The sequence below is a fragment of the Peromyscus californicus genome, unplaced genomic scaffold, assembly GCF_007827085.1.
Source record: "Peromyscus californicus insignis strain IS unplaced genomic scaffold, ASM782708v3 Scaffold_11__1_contigs__length_118956290, whole genome shotgun sequence".
NCBI classification, from domain to species: Eukaryota; Metazoa; Chordata; class Mammalia; order Rodentia; family Cricetidae; genus Peromyscus; species Peromyscus californicus.
In genome coordinates this window covers 62,776,565-62,791,624 of record NW_026294402.1, presented here as the reverse complement: position 1 = coordinate 62,791,624, position 15,060 = coordinate 62,776,565, and the positions used below count along the sequence as shown (strand labels likewise).

Sequence of the window (15,060 nt, the reverse complement as noted above, 5' to 3'; positions counted from 1 at the left end):
GCAGTCAACATAATCTCTAACGGTACCACAGCAGCATGTTTTCCCGAAAGCACAAGACACAAGACCTGTAAATAAACCCACAAAGAGTCCCACAGTCAGCAGTGGGAGGACAGACCTCCTCACCTCACTTAAAGTGGGCACTTACAAATGATCACAGAGGATGGCCAACAAACCACGGAAACATGCTCAACATCATTATCAGGAAAAATAGAAATTAAAAATACAGTGGGCTTGCAGCCATCCCCTTAGAATGGCTCAAAGTAAACATGCGAAGAACGGCCATCACAATGAGTGATGTGTGGGAACTTCTTGTTTCAAGTTATACACACATCTACCCTATGACCCAACAATTTCACTCCTAGGTATTTACTCAGTGGGATGAAAACACACAGTTTAAAAAAAGGGGGGGGGGGCGAGTGAACTAAAAATAAAGACAACCCAGATGCTTTTCAGCAAAAGCACTAATAAGTAAGTCCTGCTATTATTTTCAAATGATAGACTCCTGCACAGCAATGAAAATGAATAAAATACATTAGGTGCAACGGCAGAGATGGCTCCAAGGACAGTGGCAGACAAGAGAAAACATGCTCTGTGCTTCCCTTTACAGAAAGACGAAAAAATACGCAGAACAAATCACGGTGTCCATAGCAAAACACCCATGGAAAGGTAAGAAGTGACCGTGGTACAGATCAGGATGCTGGTTATATCTGGGGAAGAGATGGGGGAGATGTGGGGATTCTAGGATGGCTGCAATATTGGCAACCTTGACACTGGTTATATCTGGGGAAGAGATGGGGGAGGTGTGGGGATTCTAGGATGGCTGCAATATGGCAAACCTTGACACTGGTTATATCTGGGGAAGAGATGGGGGAGGTGTGGGGATTCTAGGATTGTAGTGATAACACCTGCACTACCACCACCCATTCACCATGTCCGAGCGAGGGGCTGTGGATTAAAAAATAGAGACAAGAGACAGTGGGTCATTCGCCTCAGCAGAATGCCGAATGGCGAATGCCGTTTATTGAAAGAGGGAGGAAACCTTAAATACAGGCTTACAGCACAATGGCGGATCCCCGGAGGGCAGAAGTTTGCTACTGAATGTTCTACATTCTTGCATCTAAGCTGTTAATGCCCAATATGCAGGATACACAAACAAGGAACTTCCCTAAAGCATTCAGGAGGGTGGATACCGGCAGGGAATTAGCACACGGAGGACATCTGGTCAAGGTCGGGGATGGCTGCAATATTGCAAACCTTGACACTGGTTATATCTGGGGAAGAGATGGGGGAGGTGTGGGGATTCTAGGATGGCTGCAATATTGCAAACACTGACACTGGTTATATCTGGGGAAGAGATGGGGGAGGTGTGGGGATTCTAGGATGTGTGCAATATTGCAAACCTTGACACTGGTTATATCTGCAGAAGAGATGGGGGAGGTGTGGGGATTCTAGGATGGCTGCAATATTGCAAACCTTGACACTGGCAATCCCAGTAGCCAGTGACTGTTCAACCTGTCAAATACGCAGGATGTTTTTGATCTGTTCACTCTTGCTATGCACTAAACTTCACAAGAAAAACGCCTTAAAGATTCAACTGCATGCTCTTAACAAGGACTTTCACCAGGCTCTTCCTCTACTCACTAAATCAAGCAGACCTACAGTTGAGGACTTTTGACTGGGAAGGCTCCAGAACAGCATGAGACAACCAAACTAAGGACAACACATTTTCAGCAGCTACTTAGAGCATCACCAAGTTAGACTAACTCAAGATAACCCAGCAAGTGAATCAAGACACTTGTGAAGGCACCCGACACCTACCTGCTTGGGCAAAGCCAAGTTGTAGGTACTCTCACTGTAGCCAATGGCAGTGAAGAGCTTGTCTTTCTCCTCCGGAGTCATGAGATCATCAATGGCTACGAGACAAGACGGTCATTTAGGAAATGAATGGCTTCGGTTTTAAAGACATTTTTAAATAATAATCAATAAAAATATTATGTTGGGAAAAAAAAGTCCAAAGACACAAATGCTAAAGCAAAATCAGCCACCTAATTCCTTCTAACACTCTACTTTGGTTCATTTAAAAAACAAACAAACAAACCACCCTGTATTTGACTGTTTATATTAAGAAACTACAAAAAGACACTCACCGCTAAGGAAACTCAGTTCTCAGATATACACGTTTTTAAATTTGCTGAAAATTTCAAAACTTACCTTGTCATTAAAACCCATCTAAAAGTTCACAAAAAGGAATACAGAACACTGAGACCTCTAAGCATGAACACGTTAAATTTCTCACAAGTCATTTTTAAAGAACTTTCAAGTTCTACTTCAGGTAGAAAAACAAATCAATTCCATAGCCTGTCCCATGTGTTCACGTGTTCCTCTGCTGGGCGTGTGAAACAGAATCTGCATGGCTGTTCCTTGTCAGTGAATGATGATTGCCTGCCCTGAGACTTACTTTCAGGGATCAATGAGTCTTCATCTTTCTTCTTAGACTCTTTCTTTCCCCAAAACCCACTAAACCAGCCACGTTTCTCGCCTGCCTCAGTAGACTTTTTCCTTAACTTCTGCCCAGAATGAATGACCTGAAAAATAAAAATTAAAGATTCATTCAGAAGAAATACTCTTTTCACTGTTAAGTATAACCATGGTCAATTTTGTTTAATGCTTCAATAGAGTAAGACAGGAGAGGAGGCCAATTCTTTCTGAAATGATGCTCACAGTATGGCCTGGATAGTGTGGTCTACAGACAGATAAACTACTTCCTGCACCTACTGATAGAATTTGGGGGAAGACACGCTGTTTAGCTATAGCTAAGGACTCCACAAATTTCCCTATGTACTGTAATGTACAGGTGTCTAAGGAGACACTAGAAGAACAGGTTTATAAAATGAAAAGGATTCTTTAAAGGAAGACGTTTCTGCACCCATGATGGAGTAATATAAAAAGCGCATTTCAGAATTTACACAATTACTGGTTTGCTAACTAGTTCACGGCAGGAAAGAGACAGTGACAGAAACAGTCCTCAAATCCCATCTCACCTCTGGCCTGAAATAAATCCTAATGCGCTTCCTACTGATCCTTCTCTTAGGCCATCTTTCAATACCAGAAAAGGGGTAAATGATTTAGACTCTACCTTCTCATTCCCTGATTTTAACAATCTGCCAATTCACTTTCAAAAGACTCTTCAATGGATAGCGAATCATTAACATACTTAAGTACCCCATAATAAAAAGTAAAAACAATATGAAAGAAAAGTCAAAAGAAAAAGTTAAGTTCTATAATGAAGGAGGAGGTTTGATGAGTGAATATAAGGCTAAGTGGGGGAAAAATGTTCAGTGTTTGTCTTATGTCACCCATGAGTGCAAGCATTCAAGAGTGAAGAGAGAAATAGGAAAAGATATCAAGATGTATTAAACAGGGTATTTTCATTCTAGCATCAACATATATGTGCATATATACTACACAGTGTTTGTATTATATACATTTTATATAGACATTTGCATAGTGTTTGTGTACAGACAGAATGAGCAAGAAAGACAGACAGAGACAGTCAGTCATCCAAAAAGGAAAGAAGAAAGGAAGATTATTTGAAAGCATTCCATATATGTAACAGGTCGGGTTTGAAGCTCAGTGGTCACTCAGGGGTATCTGTCACAGGTAGTCACAGGTGGTCAGGTCACTCTCCTGGCAGCCCTTTTCTGCCTGGATTTAGAGCTGTGTTGACACAGCTCCCTCCTTCAACTCCGCACCACCCCCTGGTCACCTCTGAGTCATTTCCCATCTCTCTGAGCATGACAACAGAAGACTTTCAATCTCTGCAACTCCCCTCTACTTCCTTAGGTGATTTTATTCCATCTCACTGGTCTACCACATCCTGAACTGATACGCACAGCACAGACTTCTCTTCTGAGCTCTGAGTTCACATTCCTGCATCTGATGTGATCTTCTCACACTGCACCCAAGCGGTTCCAACCCAGTCTTCCCCATCTCATCTGATGACAGATCTACACTTTCAACTGTCTATACCAAAGTAACCCAAAGCTTTCTAACTCTCATATCTAACCTGTATCGGGTAATATGGCTTCTGCCTTCAAAACATCTAGACTCTGGCACACTGTATCTATTCCACTGTAACCAATCTCCAGCATGTCCCATCCCCAATCGGTTCAATACCAACTGGCCTCCCTGTTTGTACCCTCATCCTCTCTCCTACAGCTGTTTGCAAGCAGCTAGGATGAGTTCTAAAGCATGCCCAGTTACAACATCCTGTTTCTCGAAAGCAATATTAAAGACTTGCCAAGCCAGAATAAAAGCCCAAACCCACAGCTGCTTCTAAGAAGACCCTACACAAGATGGTGATGTCCCGGTTCCCAGCAGCACCACTTCCACTACACTCTGCCACTTCCTGTACATCACAATGGCTGCCACCGCCCTCTCCCACTCCATTACAGCATCCCCTGAAGGAGCCCGATGAGCTCCCAGCCCAAATCCTTTAAACTGGGACCATGTACTCTCCCCTGCTGGTTCAGCTCTGCCCTTGGACAACTCCCTGGCATCTCCCTCATCCTCCTTCGGTCATCAGTCCAATCTCCCTTTCTGAGTGAAGATGTCTCTGGCCTCCTGCTTAAAACTGCAACCCCAATTATCATCATGGTCTAGCCCCAGCATTCTATGTTTATGTTTAACTGTATGTTTATTATCCTTCTCTCCCACTGGAAGGGATTTCTTTGTTTTGCTCACTCCCATATGCTAATACAAATGACAAAGAAGAAGGAGAAAAGAATCACTTACTTAGTCATTCCTGAGGGCCGGGCCCATAACAGCCCAAGTGTTTTAAATGAATTATCACATACCCCCATAATAAGCACGGGACACAGGTCCCATTATAAATGAGAAAACCAAAGCACAAAGAGATTAAACAGCTAGCCTCAGGTCACAAAATCAAAAGCCTATACAACTGGGACCATCTGACCTTCAAGTCCACACACTTAACCATAATCTAGAATGACAGAAATTAGTTAAGTTTTTGCTAGATAAATGAATAAGTACATGTGCTTTAGTCACACTTTAAAATGAGTATGGACTGGACAGACAGCTGAATGATACAGCATGGCTCAATCCCCAGCATCACAGAACAGGGGTGGTACGCCTTTGAGAGCTCTAGGAAGGACTTAAAAGGAAAGGCAGGCAGCTATGGGCAGTAGCTCAGCATTCCAGACAACACGTGAGGGAACGAGAGCACAGCCTTTCTCCTGCTGATCTACGTTTTCTAATGGTTCTATAAGCTCTATTTAATCTGAAATTCACCTTTAATCACTGAAAAGGAAGAGAAATGACACAGAAGAACAGGTACACAACGTCCTGGTGGACAGGCAGGATAAAAACATTATCGACAAATTGGTTCTGATTTTGGAAAATAAGAGAAAGATAGCAGAAGGGAAGAGATAAGAAGGAAGAGGACAGGAAATAGGAAAAAATGCTTAAGTATGTTAAGTCAGAAGGAAAACCACGGGCCTAATGCAGAATGTAAACTGCAAAGTTTCGAGTTGCTGGAATGATGGAGAACTTAGATTTACTTTTTTACAAACTTTAGATTACACAGTTTGAAAGCTCTTCCTTCGCATGTTAGTGGCTTTTTTCCAGTTAGTTTTCTCGAGAGACTAAATGAAGCAATAGGGAATTAATCTCTATTCTCGTTCGGGTAAACCTCAGCAACTTCCCATGAAATGAAGATTTGTCCATCCTGAGTCTAAAGTAATGACAGAAACATGATTAAGAAAGAATAAAGTCAGTTAAAATCATAAAAAATGATTACCTCAACTTGTGCTTGTTGTCTCACTAAAATTATGTTAAACACATCTAGACTCTTCTCCAAGTCCTGCAAAACAAGAGAAATAATGATTAGGTAAAAGCCATACTCTCTGAATGATGGACTCACCCAGGCCTGAACACTGGTGGTAGCCTAAGGAAAACACGAGCTAAAATGTACAGCAGGCTTTCAATTATTTTAATTTTCATAGTAAGAGAAAGGAAAGTTTTACTTAAAAAAATGGAATCACTACTAAATAGTTTGAAAATAAAGTTTTTTTCTGTAGGACATTGTAAATGATTGCACATAAAAACAAGAATGTTTACGATGGGAGCTGAGCTGGGGCTGAAGAGACAGCTCAGAGGTCAAGACCTCACTGGCTTCTCTAACAAAGGACCCAAGTTCAGTTCCCGGAACCCCCATGGAGGCTCACGACCATCTGCAACAGGAGCCCCAATGCCCTTTCTGACCTCCACGGGCACCTGCCACATACATGGTGCACAGACATACATGCAGGCAGAACACTCACACACATAAATAAAATAGATACACCTTTTAAAAGGTTTAGAAGGTCGGGCAGCGGTGGCACATGCCTTTAATTCTAGCACTCAGGAGGTAGAGCCGGGCAGCTCTCTGTGAGTTTGAGGCCAGCATGGTCTACAGAGTGAGATCCAGGACAGGCACCAAAACTACACAGAGAAACCCTGTCTTTAAAAACAAAACAAACAAACAAAAAAGGTTTAGGAAAGAAAAGAAAGGGAGATGTAGGGCTGAAGAGGTAGCTAGAAAACAGCCCTGAATCCCCTGCAGAGGACTGGAGTCCGGTTCCCAGCACCCAACTCTGGCAGCTCACAACCACCTCTAACTCCAGCTCCAGGGCATCCGATGCCCCCTTTCTTGCCTCCTTGTACTTTGTACTTGCGTGTACAAACCCACACACAGACATGCATATATACATAGTTTTAAAGGCATAAAATTTGAAAAAGAATCCAAAAAGGAGACTCGTTTTAGGTATTTGTGCATGTGTGTGTTTGTGTGTGTGTGCTCGTGTGTGATCCTTACTCCTTACTCTCCCCTATTCTGTATTATTTTATAGCCACTATATCATTACAAAAAAGGGGGGAGAGATATAAACTCAATGTATTACTTGAGTCACCACATAAACTAAAGGAGAAACCGGGACTCTAACATTTACTGGATGACCCGTATCTCAGGTCATTCATGAACGTTGTTTATACATCTCTTAGGACTGTGAGACAGACGTAGTTTTCACTTTATTCCTGAGGAGAAATGTTCAACTTCAGGAGCTGAGGAACCTGTGTCTGTGACCAGAACATCTGGTAAGCACCAAGCGCCTGGGTCCCGATCTTCGCCTCCACACCTACGCTCTTCCTGATGTCTCACACTGGTGACTGCCATGGTTCCTAAGTACAAGAGTCCAGTCGGGTCTCACATCCTGGACACCGTGACCCAATGGCAGCCACAGCCACCAGATGCTAGCAAGCAAGTTCTGTATTCAGGGCGCGAGAAAGACCCCAAGCCTTTCTCAGGAAGAAAGAGTTTTTGTTTCATTTTGTTTCTAAATAATTCTTTAAGCTCTAAGAGGGAGAGACCACTACTGTTTAAATACAGGGATTTTTATCAACAAAACAAGATCTAACAAATGGACATTTAAATGAGTCTGATGTCCATTTTCTAAACAGTATTAGAAAAACCAAACCCATTTTCCCAAATAGTCTCTAGCAGTTTTACTATATGTGACACTATGCTAGGGAAAAGGGACTGTTGGTTAATAAAAAGGAAGAAAAGAAAAAATAAGTAATACTCTATTTTCTCATGTAATTTTTCTCAAAGCCCTGAGTCTGTTCTTTGTCGAATTATATTCTAATTCAAACTGTATACATAAGAATATTAAAAGAGCTAGGTGTGGTGGCTCATGCCTTTAATCCCAGCACTCAGAAGGCAGAGGCAGGCAGATCTCAGCCTGGTCTACAAAGTGAGTTCCAGGCCAGCCAGGGCTATGGAGTGAGACCCTGTCTTGAATAAACAAACAAACAGAGAATATTAAAGGGTGATCAGACATACAGCAATACTAACATTCAGAACATACCTGAATTTGTTTCTGTAGTTCTTCTGAGACTTTTGTTTGTGTTAACTTGCTTTTGTAGGCAATTTTGTAACTCTTGAGTAACTGCCTGTGTTTTTTTATATTACTCCATGACCACATCTGAGTATATCTTCTTATATGAACTTCAAGAACAGAATCAATTGCATATTTCCACCTAAAGTCAAATGTTGTTAATGTACACATGAATTTACGGGTGTAAGAAAATAGTTTTGACATTTCAGAGACACCACATTGTTGATTTTTTGTTTGTTTGTTTTCTTCTTCGCCTTCTTCCAATACCTCCAACAGTAACACTGCAAGCCCCCAGTACAAATCTCTGACCTATACAGAGTAAGCGAAGAAACACTCCAGGAAGAGGATATGCCAAAGCAAACCCACAAAAGCACAAAAGGATACATGTGGAGAACAGTACAGTCACGTGCTGGACAGCAACTTCATGCTAAATGGCAGACCACATACAGCACAATGGCTTCCGACAATTGTATTATCTTGTGATGTCACAGCTATCTAAGCTCACACTGCATGATGCCCATACAACCATGAAAAGCATGTCACATAATAGACCTCCACTGTTAAGTGAAACATGCCTGTAGGCTGTGTTCTACTGATTGTAATCTTGAGTCCATATGGATGACTGACAAGACTTTTTAAAACATGCTCAAAGTCTTGAATGTGAAGACAAAACTTTGGGAATCCAAAAGCAGAATATACAACAAGGCATTTGTGAGGGGAAAAAAAAATCATCAGCAACACAGACAGAAAAAATCTCTCTTTTCTTATTGTTTTGGAAGAGTCTAGACAACTAGACCTTAAAGGCTTCCTAACTCTGAATGCCCAGACTATATAATTATTCATTTCTCATAAAATAAAAGAACAAGAGGTAAGGCGATAACTCAGTGGTCCCTGTGCTGGATAATCAAGTACAGAACCCGAGTGTGCAAGCCCAGAATGCATGTAAAAGTTGGGTTCGCTGGTGCACACCTACAGTCCCAGTGCTGGGGAGAAGGGGAATGGAACAAAAAGGCAGAGCTCAGGGGCTTGCTGGGCAGCCAGCAGAGCTGAAATGGGAGAGTTCCGGATTCAGGGAGAGACTATGTCCCAAAAAATAGGGATTGAGAACAGAGAGAAGCACTTGAGAAAGGTATCAGCATCAACCTCCAGTCTCCAAACAGTCACACAGGCAAGCGCATCTTCACATCTACAACACATGCACACAGAGAGAGAGAGAGAGAGAGGAGAGGAGGAGAGAGAGAGAGAGAGAGAGAGAGAGAGAGAGAGAGAGAGAGAGAGAGAGAATAATTTTTAAATTAAAAGAACAAATTCTAACTTACCATTGCCGACAATTGGTGTGAAGTGGTAAGCAAGGTTTGTACTTCCTATACGGTCCATTTCTAACCATATAATCCAGTGACTCCAAAAAGTCAATCATACTTAAGTACTATTGAGACAAGAACAAAGTGAGGTTTGTTCCAGTGAACATGCAAATAAAAATTAGATCTGACTCTCTTTTTCTTGAGAACCCCAAAATCTCTGATAATTCAATAATATACCAACTACACCTGATTAAACTTGAGATTATCAATTAGAAATTAAAGTACAATATTTTAAGTTCTTCTATAAAAGACAACTGTGCTGGTATTCAAAATGTCACATGACCAATAATAGACTTCTTTTTTTCAGATATTCTAAAATGGGAAATAAATACAATAGTGAAATGGTGTGTCTCCAAGTATTGATTGTATTTGTGTTTCTAAACCTGTCTGCTTTTCATCTAGACCCTCATTTTTGCCAATTTTTTGCCTCATTTTTGACTCTCAATCTGCTCCAAAAACTGATGCATAAGCAAGATGAAGCTCTCTAAGCACTCAATTTACTACCAGTACAACTTTGTGCTGTGGAAGCCTGACAAACAGTTCAAATGAAGAGAAACACACAAGAAATGGGTGAGAATGATACCAGGCTCAAGCAGAATAAGGTCTAGTTTCCTTTTAATTTTCCTCAATACAATTCTACCCAAGGATTACTTGAGAAATGTGTCTAGCCTAAACTTCAACAATAAACTACATCCCAGATTTCAAAGACATTAGGGAGAAAGGATACAAAATTCTAGTTACAGTTTATATTCACAATGTGATGAAATAAAATTATAGAAACATTAAGTAAAACAGATTATTCAGGTTTGTGTTTAAGCTAGACATGGTGGTACACATCTATAACCCTAGCACTCAGAAAGCTGAGATAGGAGCATCCTGAGCTATATAATGAGTTCTGGACTACCAAGAATAAACAGATGAAAATTAATTATTTTCCCGTTTGGTAATGTAGCTACTGGAAAAGCTAAAGTGACAAAGGCCATTTACATTCTGTTTATTAGACAGCATTAAACTAAACGCCCAGATATCAACACTCCTCGTCCTCTCAAGTCAGGTCTCCAGGGCTGCTATCCAAAGCCTCCAAGCCTATAGCCAAACTCAGAAAACAAACACAGGAAAGACAGTTGCTTAAAAATTAAAGGAATGGTACTTAAGTGTCTGCTATTAAAAACTGAGGCAATGGGGTTGGAGAGATGAGTCAGCGGTTAGGAGCAGGGGCTGCTCTTACAGAGGACCTGAGTTTAATTCCAGCACCCACATGGCAGCTCACAACCCCCAAGAGCTCCGGTTTCAAAGAACCCAACACTCTCACCTCATCTCCTTAGTCTCCTGAAAGCCCATATATTCAGAGGCTCACACACTACATATAAATAGAAATAAATAAATAAAGTTTAAAAAAAACCTAAAAAGGTAGCTGGCAAGATGCTCAGGGAGGAAAGGCTTGTGCCCAGCCTGCCAACATGAGTTCAACTCCCAGACCTACCAGGTGGAGGGAGATAACTGACTCTTTCAAGTTGTCCTCCAAACCCATACCCATGGGTGCACACCACACACACACACACACACACACACACACACACACACACACATACACACACAAGTCTAAAAGATGAGAAGAGAAAATGAGTAGAAAAACACACTAAAATTCTCCTATAATTATGAATTAAAAGGAAATATCATCCACTACAGTTTAATAAGATCAAGTATCATTTGTGAAAAAGGTCAGATTAATAGAAACTGTCTGAAATTTCTCTTTTAAGTCCCCCACAACCCACTCTTTTTTGCATCAAATGTCAACAGAATGAAACAAAAGGACCACCAGACCATAGAGAATGACCAGGACAAGGACAACTGAAAATCAGGATTCAAAGCTGATTAAAGCCAGAGGTATCCAAGGGAACCTTACCTGAGGCTTCGTCAGCTCGATGGCAATATTTTGTACTTCGATGTTCCCATCAAGTTTGGGTGTTTTGAACTCTGATTCTGCACAGGGATTCATGTAGAGTTTTGCAGAGGCTGATATTGGCTGGAAAACTGACATCACATGGGAAGACAGAAGGTATGATTACACGCTCTTAACTATGAACAACTAGGAATAATTATGAGACTATCACACTTTGAAAGTGAAAAGTAAATGCCATGTATATGTAAGAAAATAACCATCAGGAAGTGTGCAAGGCATGTGAACCCACAGAGACAGTGGCAGCATGCTCTGGGCCTGCACGGGTCCAAGCCAGAGGGGGTCCCAGCACCGAGAGGGGGAAGTAGGCATGATTTCCCATCCCTAACCAAGAAGCTGTCTCCATCTGACAACTTCACGAAGGAAACTTAGTTTCTCCAAGGGAGTCTCACTGGGTATACAAACATACTTCAGGACTGGCCCATGCCCAGCAATAGACAGCCAACACAAAACTAACGCAGTGGTATTTTTGGAGTTTTTTTTTTTTTTTTGTCTTATTATGCTTTGTCTGGGCATTTTTTTAACCTTACTAGAGTTTTGTTTACATATTATGGTTTCCGTTTCTGTGTTTTTCTGGCTTTTCTGTGTATGCCTGTGTCTCTGCATGTGTGTGTGTTTTCTCATGCTTTTTCTTTGTTTGTTGTTTTTGTATTTGCCTGATTTCTAAAGAGAGAGGAAGAAGGTGTGGAGTTGGATGGATGAGGATACAGAGAGGATCTGGGAAGGGAGGAGGTGGGAAAAACAGTGATCAGAATATATTGTATGAAAAAATCCATTTTCAATTTAAAGAGAGACAGAAACGGAGAGAGACAGAGACAGAGACAGATATACAGGGAGAGAGAAGAGAGAAGAGGGAGATATACACAAGGATCCACTTAACTGTGTGAAACAAATTAGGAAGCTCGCAGGCTAAACCCAATCTCCCTAGAGTTAATTGGAGTCAGTGCTTCCAGGTAAGGAGTATGTGGAACACAGACAGTTCCTGTCTACAGCTGGGTTTCTCTGTGAGTTAATAATGTACTGTTCATTTAAAATATTAAAACAAGGAGAGAAGCAAAAATCTAATTTCTGTCTTAATCATTGACAAAATTTAGAAACAGAAACATAAATAAAATCATCCTAGGAAACAAATTACAGTATACTGTTTTCAAATTGATCATACACAGACAATCTTAAGAAAAACTAAAAATACTCTTGAGGTTGAGTGATAGTAAAAACAAAAGGTTTCCTAGGGATGATGACTATAAACAGTACCAAAGTCATATAGATGTATTGCTTTATGGTATCTGTAATTTTCATTAGATTGTATAACATTTTAACTGACATATTATTCATGAATGTCAGAGAAGTAAGTTGTACATTCTCTCAATGAAACGGAAATTTTTTACAAGCTGGGAACACCTGAAAATGTTCAGACGTATGAACATAACAGAAAGTGCCATAATCTAGTGGTAATGAGCTACAAGGGACAGGAAGAAAACCACAGAGAACCAGGACAACTGAAATATGGAAGGAAACAGACGTGGAAGTGAAGGCCAATTCCGAAGAATTACAAAGTTCACTGAATAAAAACAAGCTAACAGCTTCTCGGATGAAACTGAAACGGAGAAGCAGATGCAGTAAGTAAAAAAGCAGGCAGCCCTGTCTGAAAAATAAAGGAGAAACTGCCCAAAAAACTGTACAAAGTTCACTTTTTAAAATATCCAGTGTGATTGGCTTACACTGCTAGAGGTGACCTGAATACCACAAACCCAAAGACTCCAAAAGGGAGAGAGGAAAGAAAACAAGAGAAAAGGAGGAAGCAAGGGAGGAAGACTGAGGGGAGAGAAGGGGAAGGGGAGGAGCCCAAACCACAGAAAAAAAGACCACAGACAGGAGGACACACTGAGGTCAGAGGAGGCTGGCTGCAGGAGTGGCCACAGCTCCTCCGCCCTCCTCCACCATCCTCCAGTACTGTATGGTTGCAGTCTAGTCCTAAGGAGCTGTATACACGTTGGATAGCCAAATACCATAAAATTAACATTCTGTTGGTGAGAGTAACTTGGTTTAGAAACATTTGTGACAACATTGACCTCCATGTCTCCTCTGTAAATCAAATCTCCCTGGTACTCACTGTACTGATAGTTTGGGGGGATGTTTCTACTTGTAAGAATTTCACGCTTCAGTTGATCCTAAAGAGATTTGAGAATGAAAGAGAAATACACACTTAGCCACACATACAAAAACTGTTTAAAAAGAATGGTTCTCACATCAGTACCTTCACTGCTCTCTTTGTAACAACTAGTCCATAAGAAAAATATAGAGCATAAATTTAGAGGTGTTTCTCCTTACAATAGAGATACAAAGGCCTAAATATCTAGGAGCATAAATATGCTCTTCTCTATGAAAACCACCCACAGACAGATAAATATCCACAAAGTCCTGGTCAAAGGCTGGAGTCTCTGTTCGAATGTTTCTGGAGACTTAAAGTTTATTCAGTTCAAAAATATGGTAATTTTGCCCCTCTCCTCTAATTGAAGAAATAAGACACTGGCTCAGGACACTGAAACACTGAGTCGCCCATCGACCACGTAGGAAATCATCATCATAGCTATTTCAACACTTGTAAGACACAACATGCTCCGGGTCTGACAGGTGGCATATTCACACAACTCCTCACAGGAAACAGCACATTAAGAAAGCCACCAAAATGAGCATGAACCACCACAGAGGACACTGCAATGGTCTCCCCGTCACTGTCCAGGGAACGGTTTCAAAAAGATCTTCAGACTCACACTTTCCTACAGAGACAGATGGGAGTTCAAAAGTTTGTTCACACTTATGATTTAGTGATAGGCCAGTCAGTTCAACAAATAACTGACAGCCTGTCCTCACGAAGGACCTCCCTTTCAAACATACTTTTGGTGTGTAGTTAGCACTTTAAGGTAGAAACTGAAATTACCAAGATGTGTTCCCTTGATCCACGGTAAGACATGCTGCAGCCAACATTCCAATAGGCACTGAGACTGTCCAGTTTCACAAGCTGTGCAGGAAAAATGAAGGTGGTCAGGCAAAGCACCCTGAAATTGTCCATCAGCATTCAACAACTGCCCTCATGCTCACTGAAATTCTGAACTTCTAAGGAAAATGAAGGGGGCAAATACATAGGACTGCTTAAGTTTAGCATATGTTAAACTGTGTTTCTGGGAACACATTTTCAGGAGATTCACATTTATTCAATTACCAAACAGCGAGAATTGAGCACATAACAGACTGTTTTGCTAAATAAGAAAATACAAGCTTCCTCCAGCAGTTATCAATGGCTGCCCTGAGGAGGACTGCGGGAGAGGAGTCCATGGTCAATAAGGCAGGGAAAGCTACAGACTGGCTGATACCACCAGGCTTATGAGTCATGGCAAGCACTGAGAAGTCCTGCAGTTAAACACAGAGCACACACATGCTCAGTTATGCATGGGGTGGAGCTTAACCAGTTCTCTTGCCTGGATATCCACAAATTATTCTTTCTACATCCTACACCTCAATTACCTAGTCTTTCATAAAATACCATTTGGGGATGCTGCTTGTCTCCAGATCCTTCACTTGAAGGATGAAGAACCTAAACTTCAGAGCAGACAAGTGATCACAGAAAGTCACGTGGCAAAAACTTAATCCAAACTAGATCCTGGACTTTTTCCACCCCTGACCCATCTTTATTAACAAACTCTAAAGACAAAGCAAGTACTTTAAATCTAGGGCATTTAGGTCTCACTTAGTCACTCATATTGAACACAATTTTCCCTAATGACCT

At 41.1% G+C, this 15,060-nt stretch overlaps 1 protein-coding gene across 4 annotated transcripts in view; it reads right to left on the bottom strand.

Annotated features, from left to right (window-relative positions):
• The window catches only part of Vps13c (vacuolar protein sorting 13 homolog C), a 158,229-nt gene that overhangs the window by 104,921 nt on the left and 38,248 nt on the right, over positions 1-15,060 (bottom strand). For all 4 annotated transcript variants that reach the window (XM_052713287.1, XM_052713296.1, XM_052713302.1 and 1 more), the window contains 8 exons: positions 14,215-14,295; positions 13,387-13,444; positions 11,220-11,347; positions 9,272-9,378; positions 7,923-8,094; positions 5,819-5,881; positions 2,459-2,585; positions 1,819-1,913 (listed from right to left, as the gene is read on the bottom strand). In XM_052713287.1, coding sequence (XP_052569247.1) covers positions 1,819-1,913; positions 2,459-2,585; positions 5,819-5,881; positions 7,923-8,094; positions 9,272-9,378; positions 11,220-11,347; positions 13,387-13,444; positions 14,215-14,295 — 831 coding nt within the window. The remainder of the gene's footprint in view (positions 1-1,818; positions 1,914-2,458; positions 2,586-5,818; positions 5,882-7,922; positions 8,095-9,271; positions 9,379-11,219; positions 11,348-13,386; positions 13,445-14,214; positions 14,296-15,060) is intronic.